This window comes from Vitis vinifera, chromosome 18 (assembly GCF_030704535.1).
Source record: "Vitis vinifera cultivar Pinot Noir 40024 chromosome 18, ASM3070453v1".
Lineage (NCBI taxonomy): Eukaryota > Viridiplantae > Streptophyta > Magnoliopsida > Vitales > Vitaceae > Vitis > Vitis vinifera.
Genome location: NC_081822.1, coordinates 1,479,229 through 1,497,600, shown reverse-complemented (window position 1 = coordinate 1,497,600; position 18,372 = coordinate 1,479,229). Strand labels below are relative to the sequence as shown.

Sequence of the window (18,372 nt, the reverse complement as noted above, 5' to 3'; positions counted from 1 at the left end):
CCTTTTAAAAATAAAAAACAGAAAAAAGAATAAAAAAATAAAAAGAAATTTAAAAGTAAAAGGAAAAACGCAAAATATAAGAAAAAGGATTTTAATATAAAACCGAAAATATTAGAAGGAAAAAGGAAAAGGCAAAGCGAAAGATAAAGTGAAAAAAGAAAGAGGAAGTGGGGCTTTCTGGTGTGGCCCAACGGCTACATGCCTTCCGATTTTGGATAGCGGCCCCTCCTCAACTGGTGAGCCCGTCACCGGCCCCTTCATTTTTTAGGAAAAAGTGGTTTTGACTAAAGTAATACGAAAATATTCAGTATTATTTTTATTTAATTTAATATATATATGAATTATTTATTTAATTATTCCTTAAAAATACTTTTTTTTTTTTTTTACTTATCATGTGACTGACATCAATCTTTTAAATATATTATTATTATCATTTTACAAACACCTTTTTAATGTTCATTCTTCAAAGCAACTCATTTTTTCCTAGAATGTTTGTTAATAGAAAAGAAGAGAAAATAAATAAATTATTTACAAAATGTTATTTATAGAGAACAAAAACCTTAAATAATATAATAATAATAATAACAATAAATCTAAAAAATAGGGAAAGAGAATTTATTTGTTAATTAAAGTTGTTGATATATTAAGTAAAATAGATATTTTAAAGAATAATTAGATGATTTATTATTTTAAATTATTTTTAAATAGATAAAAAAAATTTGAGTTAAAAGATTCGAGATTTTTTTATATATATATTTTCGTATTAATGAATTAAAACCTACTTTTCCCCATTTTTAATTATTTAATTGTTATATATATTACTTCTTTTCTCCAAATTGAGCGGAAAATTTACAAGGAAGAAAATGACGGTGGAACGAGGGTATTATGGAGATTTTAAAAACAGTGGGATACATTAGAAGAGTCGCAAACAAGCCTTAAACCCACTTTTTGAAAACGTGGCCCCCTCAACCATAACCTTGTGAAGAAAAAGGATAAAGAGGTTCTCCTCTCTATAAATGTGGTGATAGTGGGAGTGCTTGTGGAAACTTATCGGCCACACGGAAGGTCCTCCAATGGCGACGCCTGTGAAAGTGTACGGACCACCCATGTCCACCGCTGTATCTAGAGTTTTGGCCTGCCTCCTGGAGAAAGACGTGAACTTCCAACTCATCCCCGTCGACATGTCCAAAGGCGAACACAAGAAACCAGATTACCTCAAAATTCAGGTGCCATCTCTTTATAATTATAATCTCTCCTCTCTCTCTGTTTCTCTCCGTAATCTTATCATCCTTCCCTGTAACAGCCCTTCGGCCAAGTCCCATCTTTCCAAGACGAGAGCATCTCCCTCTTTGGTAACTACCCACTACCCCACAATCTTTTCTTCCTATCTGATTCCATTTTTTTGTCTTTTTCTAAATTATCATTCGATTTTCCCCAGAGTCCAGAGCCATATGTCGGTACGTATCGGAGAAGTACGCAAACCAGGGGAACAAGCGCTTATACGGGACAAACCCACTAGAGAAAGCTTCCATAGAACAGTGGCTTGAAGCGGAAGGGCAAAGCTTCAACCCACCAAGCTCAGCTCTGGTGTTTCAGCTGGCGTTCGCGCCCCGAATGAAGCTGAAACAAGACTTGGGTGTGATCAAGCAGAGCGAGGAGAAGCTGGCTAAGGTTCTCGACGTGTACGAGCAGAGGCTCGGCGAGAGCCGTTTCTTGGCCGGCGATGAGTTCACACTGGCTGATCTTTCTCACCTGCCTAATACGCAGTACCTGGTGAGTGTTACCGAGAAGGGAGAGATGTTTACGAAGAGGAAGAATGTGGGTCGGTGGTGGAGTGAGATATCGGGAAGAGATTCGTGGAAGAAAGTGGTTGATTTGCAGAAAGCGCCGCCTCCCAAGAGCGCCTGAAATGGATCTTTCTGTGAATCAGATCTTTTGATGCGGTTCTGAGACTATGCATTTGGCTTCAGTTGTTTATTTTCTGTTATGGAGATGTCTTCAATTTAGTGTTTTCCTGAGATTTCTGGTGCTTTGCTGTTTAATTTTGGGATGTGGGTTTAGACAATCTTTTCATCCTTTGGTGATCTTATTTCTGTTGAATTCCGTCTGCCAACCCTTCGACCAATTAATTTGGGGGTCCAGCTTCAATCTACCATCTTCAAGATTGAAGTTGAATCATGCTTTTAAACTTCTGAATCAAAGCCCCTAGTTGTCTTGTAATTTGATAGTCTGTTAAAAAAAAAAAAAAAAAAAAAACCCTACTAATGTTCTTTTAGAACACAACAATAATAATATGTTATTTTAAAATTAAATGAGAATATGAAGAAAAAAATATATCAATGGCATTGCTTTGGTACAATATCAAACTTTCAATCCATACCATTCCATTTACGTGAAATTGAAATGGTTAAATATGAATATAAACATGTAAGATGGATATAATCGTATAAATATATGGGAATGGATGAAACTTGATGGGATGGTCCAATCCAACCTTATTTTGATGGGTCATTATTTTCTATACTTGAGTTGAATTTAGGTTAAGTTTTTTTAAATGAATCCCAATTTGAATTGAACCCATTGAATAATGAGTCTAACGTTAACTTGTTTAATATTTTTATAATATTTATCATATATATTAACCTATATAATAATATTTATTTTCTTTTAAAAATTTTAATATTATATGCTTTTTCATTTGTTTTTAAATATATATAAATTTATTTATTTTTGTTGTTTGAAAACTTTTGTTATTTATTATATAAATTTTCTTATAAATATTTAAAAAAATATTATGGATGAATTTGAAATTATACAATCCAATCAGTTCAAGTATAATCCAACCAACTCAAACTCAATTCGAGTTTGAAAAATGATATTAAGTTGGACTTAAATTGAGTCTCTTGTATGCACGACCATTTACATGTTAATTGCGGTTAAAAATACATATCCAAGGTGCATTTGTGATACTCTAGGCTTATGGAAAGGCTACTAATTGATATCATATAACCAAACCCTATTACTAAATGTGTTTGAAGTGTTATCATAAGTTTTTATGTCTATTACCAATCACAAGAAGATTCATTTCAATTGAATAATCTAAGAAAATTATGAACTATTAGTCACTTATTCAAGTTTATTTTAAATTTTGCATAGATTTTATAAATACTGGGCAAGATGTATTTAAGTTCTAAAACTAGCCTTTGCCGTGAAAGGAAACAAACCGAGCTAAATGGTCAAAGCCAAAATTTCAAATAAATGGGCTCAGAAAACCAAAATCAGGCTGGAAATTGTCTTCAATGGAGCTGTGACTCTACTAGGCCCATAGTCCTCTATTAAACGTCCAAAACAAAAACCCAAGCCTGAACTGCATAGTCAGCACTCAGGAGCGAGATGGAATCGTCGGGTGGAGGGAAGAGAGAGGAGGAGGATGTCGGAAGCTACAACAGCAACAACGTGAAGAAAGCAAGGTTGCATTCAACGCTGACAGCTCTATTGGACGATCCTATACTTGCTGATGTCCCCAAGGAACCAACCTTATCGGATGTTGACACTCTCATCAACTTAGAATTGGGCAGCGCCATGCGGATCTCTGTTATCAAATTGGATTCTACATCCTTCGGTACCAAATGCTTTCTCCTCTACATATCATTTCCCTTTTCGTTCCCAGAATTTTAACAAAAGAAACCCTTCAAACTCTGGGCAGTTGTGCCTCGAAAGGAAATTTTCCGAATTTTTTGTTTTTGTTTTTTTATTTTCCTCAGCAATCAGAGAGAGAGAGTTGTTATTGTTTTTATAAACGATATCTGTGATTTGTTTTGATGTAAAACATTCGAGGTCGGGGTTTGAATTTAGTCTTTCTTCTGATTGTCATTTCGACAAACAGTGTCTGGGCACTACTACTTCTTCGAATCTTTGACAAGTGGGAACGTTTGTTATTTGGGCGTAGCTAAATGATATTTTCTAATATGTGGTTGATTTTGATGGTGGGATTTTGTTGGTGAAGATGTTGCGGTGTTGAATTCGGCTACGGTAAAGGATTTGAAACTGGCAATCAAGAAAAAGATAAACGATATGGAGCAATCGAAAATGGGGCATCGCCACATTTCATGGTATGATAACAGCAAGCTATCTAGTTAACTCTTTGTTTTTCTGCAATTTGGCTTGAATTGAGCTTTTCTCCTTCAAATAGTTGACCATAGGTTGGTTCCTCAAAAATTATTGATCACTAGACAGTATACCAACCCTTTTACTGTTCTTTAAAATATCTTAAAAGGAAGAATGACCTCTGATGACCATCATTTTGGTTTCTAAATCGCAAATCAGCAGACAAAATTATTCGATGTATCAGAAATGCAACATTTGTCATCTTTCATTTCTTTTGCTGAGTGATTTTAGACAAAATTATAATTTAGAGAAACTCATGATTTTTTAAAACTATTGATTATTTTGGGGGAAGAATTGGGGATGATATAGTACTACTACTTATTGTTAATCCTTTATTTGCTAATTCAAGGTCGTCTTCTGGCAATGCAGGAAGCACGTTTGGGCAAATTTTTGCCTTTCATACTATAATGATAAGTTGATTAATGATGGTTCTGCCCTTCAAGATTTTGGCATACACAATAATTCTCAGGTTCTAGCTCTATTCTTTCTGGGTTTTGTGAAGTTCATTCTGGATTGTATAGGGTCATCAACCTGTCTACAATTTTCTGATTTTGAAGCCCTTTTATTTTTGTTAGAAGGCATGACACAATTTGAACAAGGGCTTTTTTAGATATGTTGAATGGGTATATTTCCCTTGACAGTGTCCTAGATGCCATGGAAAGAGCTTGGTTGTCCTAAAAGAATTGTATGATTGTTTTCTTGATTTACTTATAATTTTGAAGGTTGGAATTCATAATTGTGGATGAGACGATTATGGAAAATGACAATGATGGTAAGTAAAAATGTTGAAAAAATGTCATTTCAAGAAAACCTTAAATTGGTTTTGTACCATCAGTTGTTTTGGTTCATGGCCGTATTTTGGATGTAATTTTTACCCTAAGATTCTATGTAAAACACACTGGAACCATTCGGCTTCCATGGGACATCCAAGTGGCCATATGTCTATGTATATGATTAGAAAATGAAACAAGTTTCATGATATGTCATCTTTATACTTTGAAAACGTGAAAAATCAAAGAGAATCACTTTCTTTATCATCTTCGAAGATATCATTCCTTTATATTTGTCTAACTAAATGGAGATATGTCATGTACTTATGCAGGTGCATTTTGTCCCCTTCATCATGTCAAAGGGTTCTCAGAGGCATTCTAGGAGGAGAAAACATCGATTCTTTCATGGTCTTAACAAACGTATATGAACAATCAATCAATGCTTCACGGCATGCTGTTGTTAAGTTCCTGAGTCTATGGCATGTTTGGAGGTCTGATGGAAAGGAAATGATTGCCCTCAATGCTTTTTAAGGCAAAAACCCATCCCTTGTGAAACTCTGGACTTGGTCCTTGGTCATCTGAAAGTAGATTCATGTCTTATGCATTGTAACTCACATATCCTACTAGAGAACAAATATTTATATGGGTTGCTTGACTGCCCCCTCAGTTCATAACATTTGAAATGAGTACATCCATTGCATTCTACCATCCAATGAAATACCTTAAAGTTTTCCACCTAATATTTCCCTTATCTTTACGATGTTCTTCTAGGAGCTATTGTGGTGATCACTTCATTTTGCATGATGATTACTTATATATAATTGTGATGTCCCACATCGGATAGAGGAGAATGTTCCTGACGCTATATATGTAGAGACTCCTCTTAACCAAGTAGACGCGTTTTAAAGCCGTGAGGGCCCCTATTGGGCCCAAAGCGGACAATATCTACATGGTTGGGAGCGGACCGTTACAAATGGTATCAGAGCCGATCCCCGACCCCAGTGTGGGGGTTTGTTTGGCCTTGTAAGGGGTGTTTGTTTGTTTGGCCCCGCAATCTCATGGGACACGAGGACGTTGTGTCTATATGGGGGGGTGTTTGTGATGTCCCACATCGGATAGGGGAGAATGTTCCTGGCGCTATATATGTAGAGACTCCTCTTAACCAAGTAGACGCGTTTTAAAGCTGTAAAGGCCCTTTGGGTTCAAAGCGGACAATATTTATACGATTGAGTGTAGGTCGTTACAAATGGTATTAGAGCCGATCCCCGACCCCGATGTGGGGGTTTGTTTGGCCCCGCAATCTCATGGGACACAACGAGAACGTTGTGTCTATATGGGGGGGTGTTTGTGATGTCCCACATCAGATAGGGGAGAATGTTCCTGGCTCTATATATGTAGAGACTCCTCTTAACCAAGTAGACGCGTTTTAAAGTTGTAAAAGCCCTTTGGGTCCAAAGTGGACAATATCTTTGGGTCCAAAGTGGACAATATCTACACGGTTAGGTGCGGGTCGTTACGTTAATTGTTATAAAAAATAAAATTGAATTATTTTCTTTGGATTCTCTCACAATAAGGGGGCTTTACCATGCAAGACCAAAAAATTTTTACCTCCTAGGAGGAGAGAATATTTTGTAAAAGCAGCTGTTGGGATTGTTAATGAACCATCTTTGCAAAAATTAAATCTTTTGTTCCTTCATTTTATTTTGCTAGTTATTACAGAACCCATTAAATCATCAGCTCGTTCATAATCCTCCATGAGAGAAAGCTTATAAAGTTGCTTACATTGGGTAAAAGATTAGCTGCAGCCATGAGAGCATTAAAGGAAGTTATAACATGGAAAATCTGAAGAGGGGACAATAATCTCAAACCATAAAACCTAGACATAACAAACAAACCACCACCCGCATGATTGAAAGAGACTCAACCAAGGTAAAGATGCAGAGGGAAGATATGGCCGTTTTCATAAATGAAGGTTTAAGTAAATGGACAAGTATTGCACTTCCTAACATAACCATATGGATCTCCATGAATATTGGTAAAATGTAAATTGCAGGTGGCATGCCACTGCCAATTTCCCGTCCGTGCAATAGGGTTATGAAGGATTTAACGGAAAACCCATTCACAAAGTTCATCTGAGAGGGAGAGTCCCTAGCATTTTCAAAGTGAAAATTATGATCCATATCCCCATTTTTTATTAGGATTCTTAATAATTCATTGGCACTAGAGATGTAAAAATTCCCAGTGAGATGGTGATAGTTGAAGAATTTAATCAAGGCAAAACACTATTAAACAATACAACCATTTTGATTGAATGGCATTTTATGAATGTGATGCTTCCAAAAACATTCAAAAAGGAAAAAAGACAGAGAGAAACAAAAAGAGGGGGGGGGGGCAATAGAATGTATCAATTCAATTAAAAACTCATTAACAAAATGAGACCTTGAAAGTACAATGCCTCTGTAAAACATCAAAAACTATATATATAAAGAGAGAGAGAGGATTAGAAGAGCCGGTCCAGAGTGAAAAACATCATCGATCAGGTATGAGCATATTATACAAGCTCGCTTATGCCAGACCACCAACAGCATTCTATAAGCATCAAGATTCAGAAAAACCATATCAGCCTAGCCAAACAGCTGCTATGGACCCCCATTGTCAGCCCTGCCAACTTCCACCACCACCTGAGGCCGCTGCTGCACAGCCCCCATCCTCTCCTTGTATTCTTTCATCTCTTTCTTGTACCTTTCCTTGTCCTTTATCCCGAGCTTCTGATAAACCTACACAAAAATGAAGTTTCAATTAAAGCATGGATGAAAGCCCAAGAGCATACATGTTTGATTCGTCTTTGGTAAGGATAGAAGAGGTCAGAGCAAAGGGTTGGCTTACTTCCTTCTCCTCCAGGCTCAGGCTGCTCCAACTCTCTCCAATCATTTTTGTAAACTCCCTCTCTCTGTCTGGATATAGGGACTTGAATAATGCATGCTTCTCTGAGAAAAAGAAGTTGTAACCACTCCTGTTGGGCTTGGGGCGGCCGGGCTCACCACCTCTTTTTCGCTTCTTCTTGCGTGCTGCCTTGTTTGTAATCAGGGTTTGAGAAGCAGTAGTATTGGAAGTTCTGATTGGCGTGTATGAACTTGGCTGCCCAGGATGATACAGCACTCCACTCAGGGTTTCAGACCCCATTTTCACCGACACCAAGTACCCGCAATCGAACTTTGCATTTATCGTCCCAACAGCTAAAATGGGAGCTAAGGATACAGAAAATGAGGGAAAAACAAGATTCAGTAGTACTAATATATATCTAAATAGATGAGGTCCATCATTTTCAACTTCAGGTCCAATCTAACTCTTTTGAATAATCAAATACCAAAAAGGGAGAAGATCACTCTATACATTTTGGCTGCAAAATTGGCAACAAAAGAATTTGGAGAAGAGTCTCCACCCAAAATGGCAGCCTCACTTTCTATGCCAAAGTTGGAGGGATGGGTAGAAAATGTTTGCCCACAAAGTACAAAAGAAAGAACACATATGACTACCATACAAAAAACCCCCCTCATCAAATTACAGAATGCAATTAAAACCGAGCTTGGATCAAGCCTTGCATCCAAAAGACCAACATTTCAATAATTGATCATTAGATATCAAAAGCCAAACAGATCAATTCCCGGAAACATTAAAGCTGGACTCAATTGATAAAAGCCACATAACTAACTAGTCTAATTATTTCAACCTGTGAGGGCCACACCCCAATAAAGAGGTGTGGTCATTGCCCCAAAACACAACAAAAATTTAGTACTTCACTTCAACTGCGGAGGAAGTTAAAAGCCCGGATTCTTCAGGACCCCTCTCCTAGTCCTCCAGAGAATTAGCAGTGTGGTATGGGCCCAAGGAGAGGATGCTGAGAGACCCCACTTGTCTACACAACAAAGGGTAACTGACACCCCAACCCCACCTTAATATACATAAAAATTTATCCCAATTTTTATCACACAGTCGAAACCATTGGAGCAAACTTCAGATAGAGACATCCAATCAAATATATGTGGTGTGTGGTTTATGCCCACTTTATCATCTTATAAATTTTCCACAACACTCACCTCCAATGGGAGGATTAGAGGCGTTTCTCCTCGCATCAGCCGTTTGCTGCAAATTCGAGAGGTCGCTGACAGGGATAGAAGCTACACAGAAACCAAACACAGTACCCATAAACAAACAAATAAAATTTATATTAAAAAGAAAAAGAAAAAGAAAACCAAAGAGCAGGAGACCCATTTACAAGTAGAGAAAGAGAGAAAGCTGATACCAGTTGCGTTTAAAGGTGGACCCTTTAAGAAGTAAGCACGTTCATATTTTCTAAGGATGTTGTAATAGTGCTTCCTCAGTACATATGAAGCACTTGTGGTTGTTGGAGAGAAGTTGAAAACTGAGCTCACCTCTCTCCATTTTTTATCCATCACGACCTGTCAATAGAAAAAAAATAAAAAAAATCAAAGGGAAAAAAAAAAAAAAGAAGAAGGAAAATCAATGAAAAAAATATTCTAAATAATGGATAACCTTATGATAGCCACCCCTTCGAGTGACCTCCACATACAGAACATACAAGTTCAGCTGCTTCCCACCAATCACAGGTATTCTTACAATAAAATACACAGATATTAGCCACCAAAAAAATTTCAAAAAATATAAAAATAGATTTAAAAAAAGGAAAAGAAAAGGAAAGAAAACCCGTTTGGAAGCTACGAAAGAGGAATGGAAAAACAAGGGTCTTACGATAATTTGGTGCCCATCTCATAATGAAAACTCCTGAGAGTATCCCAGAACAGAGAGGAGTGGCTAACGATGTCTTCATGGGTGACAAACGACACAGAGTAGAGATTCCCACCGGACCCGTTTGGAGTAGAGTCCTCAGCTCTCTCCTGCGACGACATTGTGCCCCCGGCGACGACTCAGGCCCACCGGAAAACCCAGAAAGAAGAGATGAATACAGTGGGGAAGTGAAGAACTATAAGGAAGGGGTTAAATGATGGTAATAAAAAACTGATAATTCCGAAGATAAGCTTGTAATTAAGACACAGTAAGTCTGACCAGACCAAGAAATGAAGAAAAGGGTGAGACGCGTGTGAGAAGGGATTGGTTATGCCATATTGGCCTTTTCTGAAGCTCTTTATTGGCCAAGCACTCTACTCTATCTACCGGTTATTAATTTCACCTTCATAATTACATTTCTCTCTCTCCCTCTCTCTCTCTCCATCTCTCTCTATCTCCAAAGTCTGACATCTCTGCTTCTCTGTGAAACTCTTTATCTGGGTCTCTTTCCAAACGTTGACATGCACTTGCATCTGATCATATCTTACGGTACATCTGTTGGTAGATATCTGCAGAGGGCCTCTTGGGATTGTATGTGATCTATAAGAGGATAATCAATGCGTGGAGATGGGATCTGGAGCGTTGGATTGGCTTGTGAGGGCTGATTGATTTGATTCGAACCGTTAACTTATGAGACCGCTTTTGTACGGATTGGTCCCTGAGTAGTCAAAATTTCTGACCACTTAGTCTTGAGCATGACATTACATAGAAAAAATGATTTTTTTTTATTTAAAAAAAAAGAAACAATGTTATACAAATATAACATTACTTGCTTTTTCATAGTAAAGACTCACGAGATAACCATAAATGGGTGGTTTTTATTTTTTAAGGCTCATATTAGAAACATTGCTATCATAAATGTTGGGATATCTTTTGTGGGTTTAAGAAATTGAAAATGAATTAATATTAATAGAATTATAAATCATTTGATATAATTATGATTATTATTTAAATCTAGTTGAGGTCGTTCTTTAACGGCTCTATGCAAAATACTCATTTGATAAACGACTTTTAAATACATCGTAAGTTAAACCTTTACTAAAATAAAATCATATTAATAAATATTAGAAAATTTGTTATCCTAAATGTTGGGATATCTTTTGCGGGTTTAAAATTTTTGAAATGAATTAAAATTAATAGGATTATAAATCATAAATTGTTCTAAAAAATAAGAAATTTTATTTGCAATCATGACAAACCCACCATGAATTAATTTGCTATTAATTTTATTTGGAGAAACAACATTTAAATTGTTTCATATAACATTTTTTATTTTTCCATTTTGTGGATATTGGAATTATAGGGTTATTTAAGGGGGAAAAAGTGAGAAAATAATTTTAAAAATAACCAGAAGACAATTTTCATGAAGTTTTTTTTTTTAAAAAAAATTATTTTAGAATATAGAATAAAAAGTTGAAAATACAAAAAAATTAAATTAATTTTAATTGTCATATTTGCTATCAAAATTCATATCCCGAGAGTTTGAGATCGGATAAACCTGCACCAGCATGCAAACGCCACGTGTTCAACTGTGGGAGTTGCACGGGATACGATGCCAGGCATTGGAAACTTCTATACACTACTGGCTTATTCACAAGACAGCGGTTGTCGTATGCGGTAACGTTCATTGGGCTGGTCCAGTCCAAATGGACCGCTGTGCTGGTATCTTTATTGGGGTCGCGATTGTCAATTGAGCTGGGTTCTCAAACTTCAAAGAAACTTAAGCCGAGCCCAGCCCCAAAATAACCAAGGGTAAGCTTCTGATCCAGAGCCCATAGGCCACCGACAAAAATAGCCTAAGACCCGAAATTGATCATCTACGATCCCCCTTCTACCCCAATCTAGAACCCAAAACATACAGTATCATATTATAGGCATCATGAGAAGTACTAATAACCTGACAAAATTTGAACTAGGGATTTGAGGGCTTTTCCCTGGATTAGAGGGAGCCCTTCCAGAAATTCTCAGTGGCCTGAGCCAAACCCAGGCCAAAGAGGGGGTTTGGAAATAGTTTTCAACCAGCAATTGACGCGCCTCGGTTATTACCTCACTAGCTGCGTCATTGCCCCAAGCGCAAAGATACTACGTAAGTACTAACTTATTTTATTTTATAGCTGTCCCTTGGAATTCCATCGTCTCTCCCGTTCGATGTGGGACTAGCATTTCCCACAATCGCTCCTTCGCGTTTCGGCACACTGACCTCATTCCCAAACAGTTCAAACGATTCAACACGAACAAAGGTTGCTGTATTTTTAGGGAAGCTTCACAATTCATCGTTGTTGGTATCCATTTTCCGGGTTCATAGTGTTAATGATGGAATATGATAGTGTCAGTTCCTTCTCGTTCATCACTTTCGTTACACTCTCTCTTCGTCCATTGTTTCATCAGTTTCAAAAAATTCGCGCACATACAGAAATACCCTTTTCTTCTGTGCAAATTCTTCATCAGCAAAAGAAGAATTTGCAATGCCAATCTCTTTCAACTCTCTCCCCCATTTCAGGTATATTCAATTGTTCAATCTCTCGTTTTCGCTATAAGCTCTTGCACGTCCGTATCCTATTGCTCCGCAATTCATGCTCGAGTGATCAAATCTTTGAATTACAGTGATGGTTTCATTGGTGACCGTTTGGTGTCAATGTATTTCAAATTGGGCTATGATGAGGATGCACAGAGGCTCTTTGATGAAATGCCTAACAAAGACTTGGTCTCCTGGAATTCGTTGATGTCGGGGCTTTCGGGAAGGGGGTATTTGGGTGCGTGCTTGAATGCGTTTTGTAGGATGAGAACAGAGAGTGGTAGGCAACCCAATGAGGTGACCCTTTTATCTGTAGTCTCAGCTTGTGCTGATATGGGAGCCCTAGATGAAGGGAAATCCCTTCATGGGGTTGTAGTCAAACTGGGGATGTCGGGGAAGGCTAAGGTAGTTAATTCTCTCATTAACATGTATGGGAAGTTAGGTTTTTTAGATGCGGCTAGTCAATTGTTTGAGGAAATGCCTGTGAGGAGTTTAGTGTCCTGGAATTCAATGGTTGTGATTCATAATCATAATGGGTATGCGGAGAAAGGGATGGATTTGTTTAATTTGATGAAAAGGGCTGGTATCAATCCCGATCAAGCCACTATGGTTGCCTTGCTTCGGGCTTGCACAGATACAGGTCTAGGAAGACAAGCAGAGTCCATTCATGCGTATATCCATAGATGTGGTTTTAATGCGGATATCATCATTGCAACTGCACTTCTAAATTTGTATGCAAAGTTGGGGAGGTTAAATGCTTCAGAGGACATTTTTGAAGAGATAAAAGATCGGGACAGAATAGCTTGGACTGCCATGCTTGCAGGCTATGCTGTGCATGCATGTGGCAGAGAAGCAATTAAGCTCTTTGATCTCATGGTCAAGGAAGGTGTGGAGGTTGATCATGTAACATTCACTCATTTGTTAAGTGCTTGCAGCCATTCAGGGCTTGTTGAGGAGGGGAAGAAATATTTTGAGATTATGTCTGAAGTTTACAGGGTTGAGCCTCGGTTAGATCACTATTCATGCATGGTTGACCTTCTAGGTCGCTCAGGACGTTTGGAAGATGCTTATGAGCTGATTAAGAGCATGCCAATGGAGCCTAGTTCTGGTGTATGGGGTGCTCTTCTTGGTGCTTGTAGGGTATATGGTAATGTTGAACTTGGTAAGGAAGTTGCGGAGCAATTGTTATCTCTAGACCCATCAGACCATAGAAACTATATTATGTTATCAAATATATACTCTGCGGCTGGTCTATGGAGAGATGCTTCTAAGGTGAGAGCTTTAATGAAGGAGAGGAGGCTTACAAGAAATCCTGGATGCAGTTTTATTGAGCATGGGAACAAGATCCATCGCTTTGTAGTTGGTGATCAATTACACCCCAGGTCAGACGAGATACATACCAAGCTGGAAGAACTTATCAGGAAAATTCGGGAGGCTGGATGTGCACCTAAAACAGAGTTCGTTCTACATGACATTGATGAGGAGGTCAAAGTGGATATGATCAATAAGCACAGTGAGAAATTGGCGATTGCATTTGGTCTTTTGGTGACTGGTTCTGGTGTGCCACTAATTATAACTAAGAATCTTAGAATCTGTGGTGACTGTCACAGCACTGCAAAGTTTGCATCATTGCTTGAGAAGCGTACCATCATTATTCGTGATTCAAAGCGGTTTCACCATTTTGCTGATGGATTATGTTCATGTAGGGATTATTGGTGATCCCCAATTGTTCACACTGATTTGTGTGAAGTATAGTGCTTCTTCAGGGAAAAAGACAAGTGGAAAAATCCCTTGGGGGCTTACAACTGACCATTCAGTGCATGGAAATGAACGCTGGCAAATCAAATGACAGTTTGCCAGCCGTATCCAGGAAAGGGTTGGCTGGTCGTCCCATTGTCAAGGCAAGTATTCTCTTATTATTAGTGTAAGCCACTGTTTGCATACTCCTTTGGCTCATGAAACCTTGGTGCCTATGCTTAACACCTGTCTATAAAATTAATAGGGAAAGCGATGAACTTTCTTTTAAACAGGCAGCACCTTCAATTTTTTCCACTGTTGAACCCAAAAAAAGAAAAGAAAATGTTTCTTAAAGACGTCATACAAGAAATGTTTCCCCATAGAGATAAATTTCTTAAATTCATTAGAAGCTCACCGTTAGATTTGATTTTATTACTGCAAGGTGCTTGATTCTTTCCTTTGACCTTGTTACCTTCTGCAGATTAATCCTTTCTGCCTTTCCACTTCTACACTAAGTAGTCAGTGGCTCTCCACCCTCAGCTATACCTTTTTTCAATCCAAAGTTAGAAACTGCACAATCTGTTGCAAACAGATGCGAAGTGTTAAACTTATCTGCCCCTCCCATGATTGGCATGGCAGCTGCCAATTTTACTCGGCTTCTGTAACTTGATCTGTAGGTCTGCCCCAAGACTCCATCCACCCTCTTGCTTAGAGTGTGAAACTTGAAATTGAGCTCTAAATGTGCAAAGCAATCATCTTCTGTGATGTCATATCCATGCACCCTTGATTCCTCTGAAGAAATTGGAACCACACGTGCTTCTATTTCCACCAGCCCTTCCACTGCAACCTTCACCTTGTTTGTCTCAGCTATACCTTGGATCTTCAACCCTGAAACTGGTGACCTCCATCTTTTGCTCATTCCGGCTGGTACCATGATCTCTTCTCCATTCAATTGGATCAGCATATTGTCAACTGATTCATGCCATTTGGAAACTTTCTTTGCACCAATATATAACTGATGGGAACCAAACAAGACCCCAATAGATTGGACCCAAGTGAAATCTCGTCCCTTCTTGCCACTCTTGCCAATAAAATGAGCATTTATGTGAACTGTAGGATCAGACACCAAGCAAAAGTCCTTGTCCTTTTTGCCATGAAAATAAAACATGAGCCCATCACCTCCAATGAGCCGTGGATCTTGACACACTGCTCCTGGCCTGTCACAAGCTGATTTGCAGCACAACAGAGAAAAGCAAAACAAGCGAACAACACCAACAATGATTAACACTTGTATCAATCTATTAGCTCAAACAATCAAGAAAAGAATTGAAAAGGGGAACTAAAAAGGAAATGAAAGATGCATAAAATCACTCCTTTGCCATGTAGTATCCAGTGGTCACTAGGGAACCAATGACTTTGGGTTCAATACTACTTACTACCCCATGAAATTAAAGTGAGAAGGGCATATCTTACAACAATAAGGCTTGCAGAGCCTGCAATCTATAAACCAATGACAGGTCCTATAAACCAATGACATTTTTGGTGTGTTAATGTCATCCAAAAAACCATAGAAATCCCAAATCTGGTCGTCAGAGACATGAATATTGACGGTGTTCTGTCTTTCTCCCCTTCCTTTGACTATAGAAATAGTTATCTTGGTTTAGAAAACTGCCCAGATCCACTTGTGACCTGAAACCTTTAAGAAGAAAGTGATCATCGCATTGGCTTCAATTGGAATTCAATCCATCTGATCTTCATTTTTTTAGCCTGTGTATGTAATTATCAAAAGTCATCCAACATTTTGACCACTGAATAATGACCAAATCATAAGATTCCACTTTGCATAAGCCTATATCGATTTTCTTGCCTGCCAAACAGTTTAAAATGATGACCATTATATTCATTTGTTTAATCACTTCTGTTTGTTTTGTTGTCTCAATTCGATATTCACTTTGATTAGGTTTGTATTTTTGTTAATCTTAATAGACTTAAAATGATTTTGCATCGCTTATGTGAGTTTTTTTTTTTTTGGCTTAATACAAAAAGCAAAAAATTTAACTTTTTCTTTAAATCTATAGTCTGAAAGACACATTTTCATCAACTTCTATTCAAATTTCATTTAAATTCAAATCTATTTAAACTTCAGATACAAAAGCAAAGTTCATCTTAATCTTATGATTGAAATTTGAAATCACATCTCTATGTAGAAATTGAGTAGGATTTGTTAAAATTGATAAAGAAATTTCAAGATAATACAAATTTTGATAGACTGTCCCAGGGCCAAAATCTAATATGTTTTCCTATGCAGATGAATAACCCAATGCAGGAAGCTTCAAAGAAAGAGAATCCAAGAAAGGTGAGCATTCCATTGGTCAGTCGTGTTTTATTATTAATTTCTCTTTTGGGTCCCCAAGGCATTGTCAGAGGGATCCTTCTGATTTCCTGGATGCAGCCCCTGGTTTTTGTGTTGATGGCTGATGGCTGTTGACTATCGTATATCTTCACTGTTTGGTTTTGAATTGGGAACGGGAGTGGGCACTTCCTCTGCTACAAGCCTACAATTGGTGAGGTCTTCTTTTTGAGTTCGTCCATACCCCAACCTTCATCATCGTCTATAAGACTCTTAACCCTCGAGTTCTTTTGTATTTGTTTTTTTATAGTTTCGTATTGGAACAGCTATTCTTTATATATATATATATATATATAATTTATCTATTTCTATTATTTTTAAAAGATAATATTAGTATTTTTATTAAATATAAAATAATTTTAAATATAAATCAAATTAGAATTTATTGAAAAGTAATTTTTTTTTTTCAAAATTTTCATTGATTCTGAAAAAAGAACTTCTCATAATCATTAAATTATTAACTTAAAATTCATTATTTATTTTTATATTAAGTATTAAATTTATTTAATAAAATTAACTTAAAATTTATTTCAAGTAATCAAATTGATATATTTATCCTCATAAATTATAATTAAGGTAAAGGATATCAAGTAACAATATAGTTCGTAGAATAGTAAAAGTGATTTTTGAGAAAATTATGATAAAAAAATAAAATATAAATATAAATTTTATAATAAATTAATTTTTTTTTATTTAAAGTTATTTTTTATTTTAAGTAATATTATTAAATTATTTTATTAAACATATTTAATTTATTTTATAATTTAAATTAAATTATTTATTCACTTTAAATTATTAAATTAATTTACCAAACATTGGTTTAAGCAAGACCTAATACTTAATATATAGCACGTAAAGGGACTAACCAAGATTTAATACAATTGTTAAAGGGTAAGATTCAATCATTCCTATTCCCGGGCTTGTTAAGCCTTGTGTCTATGGCACAGGTGTGTCTCGCTCATTTAATTTTAAATTTTTAATATTTTTAATTAGATATTGAAATTTATATAATTTAATTTTCTGTTAAAATTTTTAAAAATATTTTAAATAATAAAATTTATATTATTTAAATTGAATTTTGAATATACATATTTATCATATTTCACTTGGCTCAAACGTGTAACGTGTGTTACCAGTCCGATAAGACTTTTGGGTGTGAGGTGGGGCTTGTGCATTTGAAGACTATGCTTTAACAATACTAGTACAAGGAGAAAACTCAATAGAATGTTGAAAACGGAGCATAAAATTCCCTTCCAAGATCCGGAGCATAAAAAAATTAAATTAAAAGTGGTTTTAATAATGATTTTAAAAAATATTTCTATTTTTTATAATATTTAAAAATTTTCCATCATTTAAATATTAAAAATACTTCTTATAATTACTATAAAAATATTTTAATATTCATAAAACTTATATAAGCAATACACCTTCTAATTATTTGTAAGTCAAATTATATATTTAAAAGTCCATAATTATTATTATTATTATTATTTTTTGCATTTTGAAATTTCATTATACAAGTGCAAATTGAACAAGACCAAATACTGATATGGAAATTCCATTTTTTTATATTAAAAAGAAAATATTATACCAAATCATCTTGAATTTTAAAAATTGAAGATAAGGAAAATGACTTAAATTAAGATTAAAATAAGTGAAGATATTTGTGAGAGTTCCCTGTCAGTGTATCACATATGATTCAACCCCTCCATCACCTCGATACTAATTTTGATGGTGAACTATTTTATCGTTTTCTTCATAAAGACGTAATCATAAAACCACCACCTGTCAGCGTCGGACGAGCTTTTATTAGCATTTTGGTTTCAAAATAGTATTGTTAATTAGTAAAGTCTAGATAAACCCTACCTCGTCATGTGTTGTCCCCAGACGGTGGCCCACACTTCAAC

General features: G+C 36.3%; 5 protein-coding genes and 1 non-coding gene across 7 annotated transcripts; 3 read left to right on the top strand and 3 right to left on the bottom strand.

Annotated features, from left to right (window-relative positions):
* Nucleotides 1–946: 946 nt before the first annotated feature.
* LOC100260869 (glutathione S-transferase PARB) lies at nucleotides 947–2,100 on the top strand. The gene is made up of 3 exons (XM_019216191.2): nucleotides 947–1,226; nucleotides 1,304–1,352; nucleotides 1,439–2,100. The coding sequence occupies exons 1-3, from the start codon at nucleotides 1,074–1,076 to the stop codon at nucleotides 1,906–1,908; spliced, it is 672 nt and encodes a 223-aa protein (XP_019071736.1). The 5' UTR covers nucleotides 947–1,073; the 3' UTR covers nucleotides 1,909–2,100.
* A 1,165-nt stretch (nucleotides 2,101–3,265) lies between these two features.
* LOC109121397 (U11/U12 small nuclear ribonucleoprotein 25 kDa protein) lies at nucleotides 3,266–5,677 on the top strand. 2 transcript variants are annotated; one of them, XM_019216240.2, is made up of 4 exons: nucleotides 3,266–3,622; nucleotides 4,007–4,112; nucleotides 4,537–4,636; nucleotides 5,270–5,677. In XM_019216240.2, the coding sequence occupies exons 1-4, from the start codon at nucleotides 3,394–3,396 to the stop codon at nucleotides 5,363–5,365; spliced, it is 531 nt and encodes a 176-aa protein (XP_019071785.1). In that variant the 5' UTR covers nucleotides 3,266–3,393; the 3' UTR covers nucleotides 5,366–5,677. The 2 variants fall into 2 exon arrangements, with proteins under 2 accessions (XP_019071785.1, XP_059590862.1); XM_059734879.1 differs by having other exon boundaries at nucleotides 3,273–3,622; nucleotides 4,537–5,677.
* Nucleotides 5,678–7,324: 1,647 nt separating this feature from the next.
* On the bottom strand, nucleotides 7,325–10,247 carry LOC100266033 (high mobility group B protein 9). Its single transcript, XM_002284750.5, has 6 exons — nucleotides 9,708–10,247; nucleotides 9,492–9,570; nucleotides 9,241–9,397; nucleotides 9,035–9,115; nucleotides 7,824–8,185; nucleotides 7,325–7,714 (listed from the first exon to the last, which is right to left on the bottom strand). Exons 1-6 carry the CDS (start codon nucleotides 9,863–9,865, stop codon nucleotides 7,577–7,579), a joined length of 975 nt encoding a protein of 324 aa, XP_002284786.1. The 5' UTR covers nucleotides 9,866–10,247; the 3' UTR covers nucleotides 7,325–7,576.
* A 1,458-nt stretch (nucleotides 10,248–11,705) lies between these two features.
* On the top strand, nucleotides 11,706–16,782 carry LOC100260830 (pentatricopeptide repeat-containing protein At5g40410, mitochondrial). The gene is made up of 2 exons (XM_019216227.2): nucleotides 11,706–14,219; nucleotides 16,364–16,782. The coding sequence occupies exon 1, from the start codon at nucleotides 12,124–12,126 to the stop codon at nucleotides 14,035–14,037; it is 1,914 nt and encodes a 637-aa protein (XP_019071772.1). The 5' UTR covers nucleotides 11,706–12,123; the 3' UTR covers nucleotides 14,038–14,219; nucleotides 16,364–16,782.
* Nucleotides 11,729–11,884, bottom strand: LOC132253322 (U4 spliceosomal RNA). Its single transcript, XR_009465197.1, has one exon. It is a non-coding gene; the product is annotated as a U4 spliceosomal RNA (small nuclear RNA).
* On the bottom strand, nucleotides 14,388–15,592 carry LOC100255757 (uncharacterized). Its single transcript, XM_010666593.3, has 2 exons — nucleotides 15,529–15,592; nucleotides 14,388–15,282 (listed from the first exon to the last, which is right to left on the bottom strand). The coding sequence occupies exons 1-2, from the start codon at nucleotides 15,590–15,592 to the stop codon at nucleotides 14,567–14,569; spliced, it is 780 nt and encodes a 259-aa protein (XP_010664895.1). The 3' UTR covers nucleotides 14,388–14,566.
* Nucleotides 16,783–18,372: the final 1,590 nt, after the last annotated feature.

Excerpts from the sequence above, each read along its gene's own strand:
- LOC100260869 (XM_019216191.2), top strand. The coding sequence starts at position 1,074 with ATGGCGACGCCTGTGAAAGTGTACGGACCACCCATGTCCACCGCTGTA. Across the intron at positions 1,227-1,303 it reads CAGATTACCTCAAAATTCAG|CCCTTCGGCCAAGTCCCATC; the intron begins GTGCCATCTCTT and ends TCCCTGTAACAG. Across the intron at positions 1,353-1,438 it reads CGAGAGCATCTCCCTCTTTG|AGTCCAGAGCCATATGTCGG; the intron begins GTAACTACCCAC and ends GATTTTCCCCAG.
- LOC100260830 (XM_019216227.2), top strand. The coding sequence starts at position 12,124 with ATGATAGTGTCAGTTCCTTCTCGTTCATCACTTTCGTTACACTCTCTC.
- LOC100255757 (XM_010666593.3), bottom strand. The coding sequence starts at position 15,592 with ATGTCATTGGTTTATAGGACCTGTCATTGGTTTATAGATTGCAGGCTC. Across the intron at positions 15,283-15,528 it reads GCTCTGCAAGCCTTATTGTT|CTTGTGACAGGCCAGGAGCA; the intron begins GTAAGATATGCC and ends GCTGCAAATCAG.
- LOC100266033 (XM_002284750.5), bottom strand. The coding sequence starts at position 9,865 with ATGTCGTCGCAGGAGAGAGCTGAGGACTCTACTCCAAACGGGTCCGGT. Across the intron at positions 9,571-9,707 it reads GAGATGGGCACCAAATTATC|AATACCTGTGATTGGTGGGA; the intron begins GTAAGACCCTTG and ends TTTTATTGTAAG. Across the intron at positions 9,398-9,491 it reads GAAGGGGTGGCTATCATAAG|GTCGTGATGGATAAAAAATG; the intron begins GTTATCCATTAT and ends TTCTATTGACAG.
- LOC109121397 (XM_059734879.1), top strand. The coding sequence starts at position 3,394 with ATGGAATCGTCGGGTGGAGGGAAGAGAGAGGAGGAGGATGTCGGAAGC. Across the intron at positions 3,623-4,006 it reads ATTGGATTCTACATCCTTCG|ATGTTGCGGTGTTGAATTCG; the intron begins GTACCAAATGCT and ends TTGTTGGTGAAG. Across the intron at positions 4,113-4,536 it reads GGGCATCGCCACATTTCATG|GAAGCACGTTTGGGCAAATT; the intron begins GTATGATAACAG and ends CTGGCAATGCAG.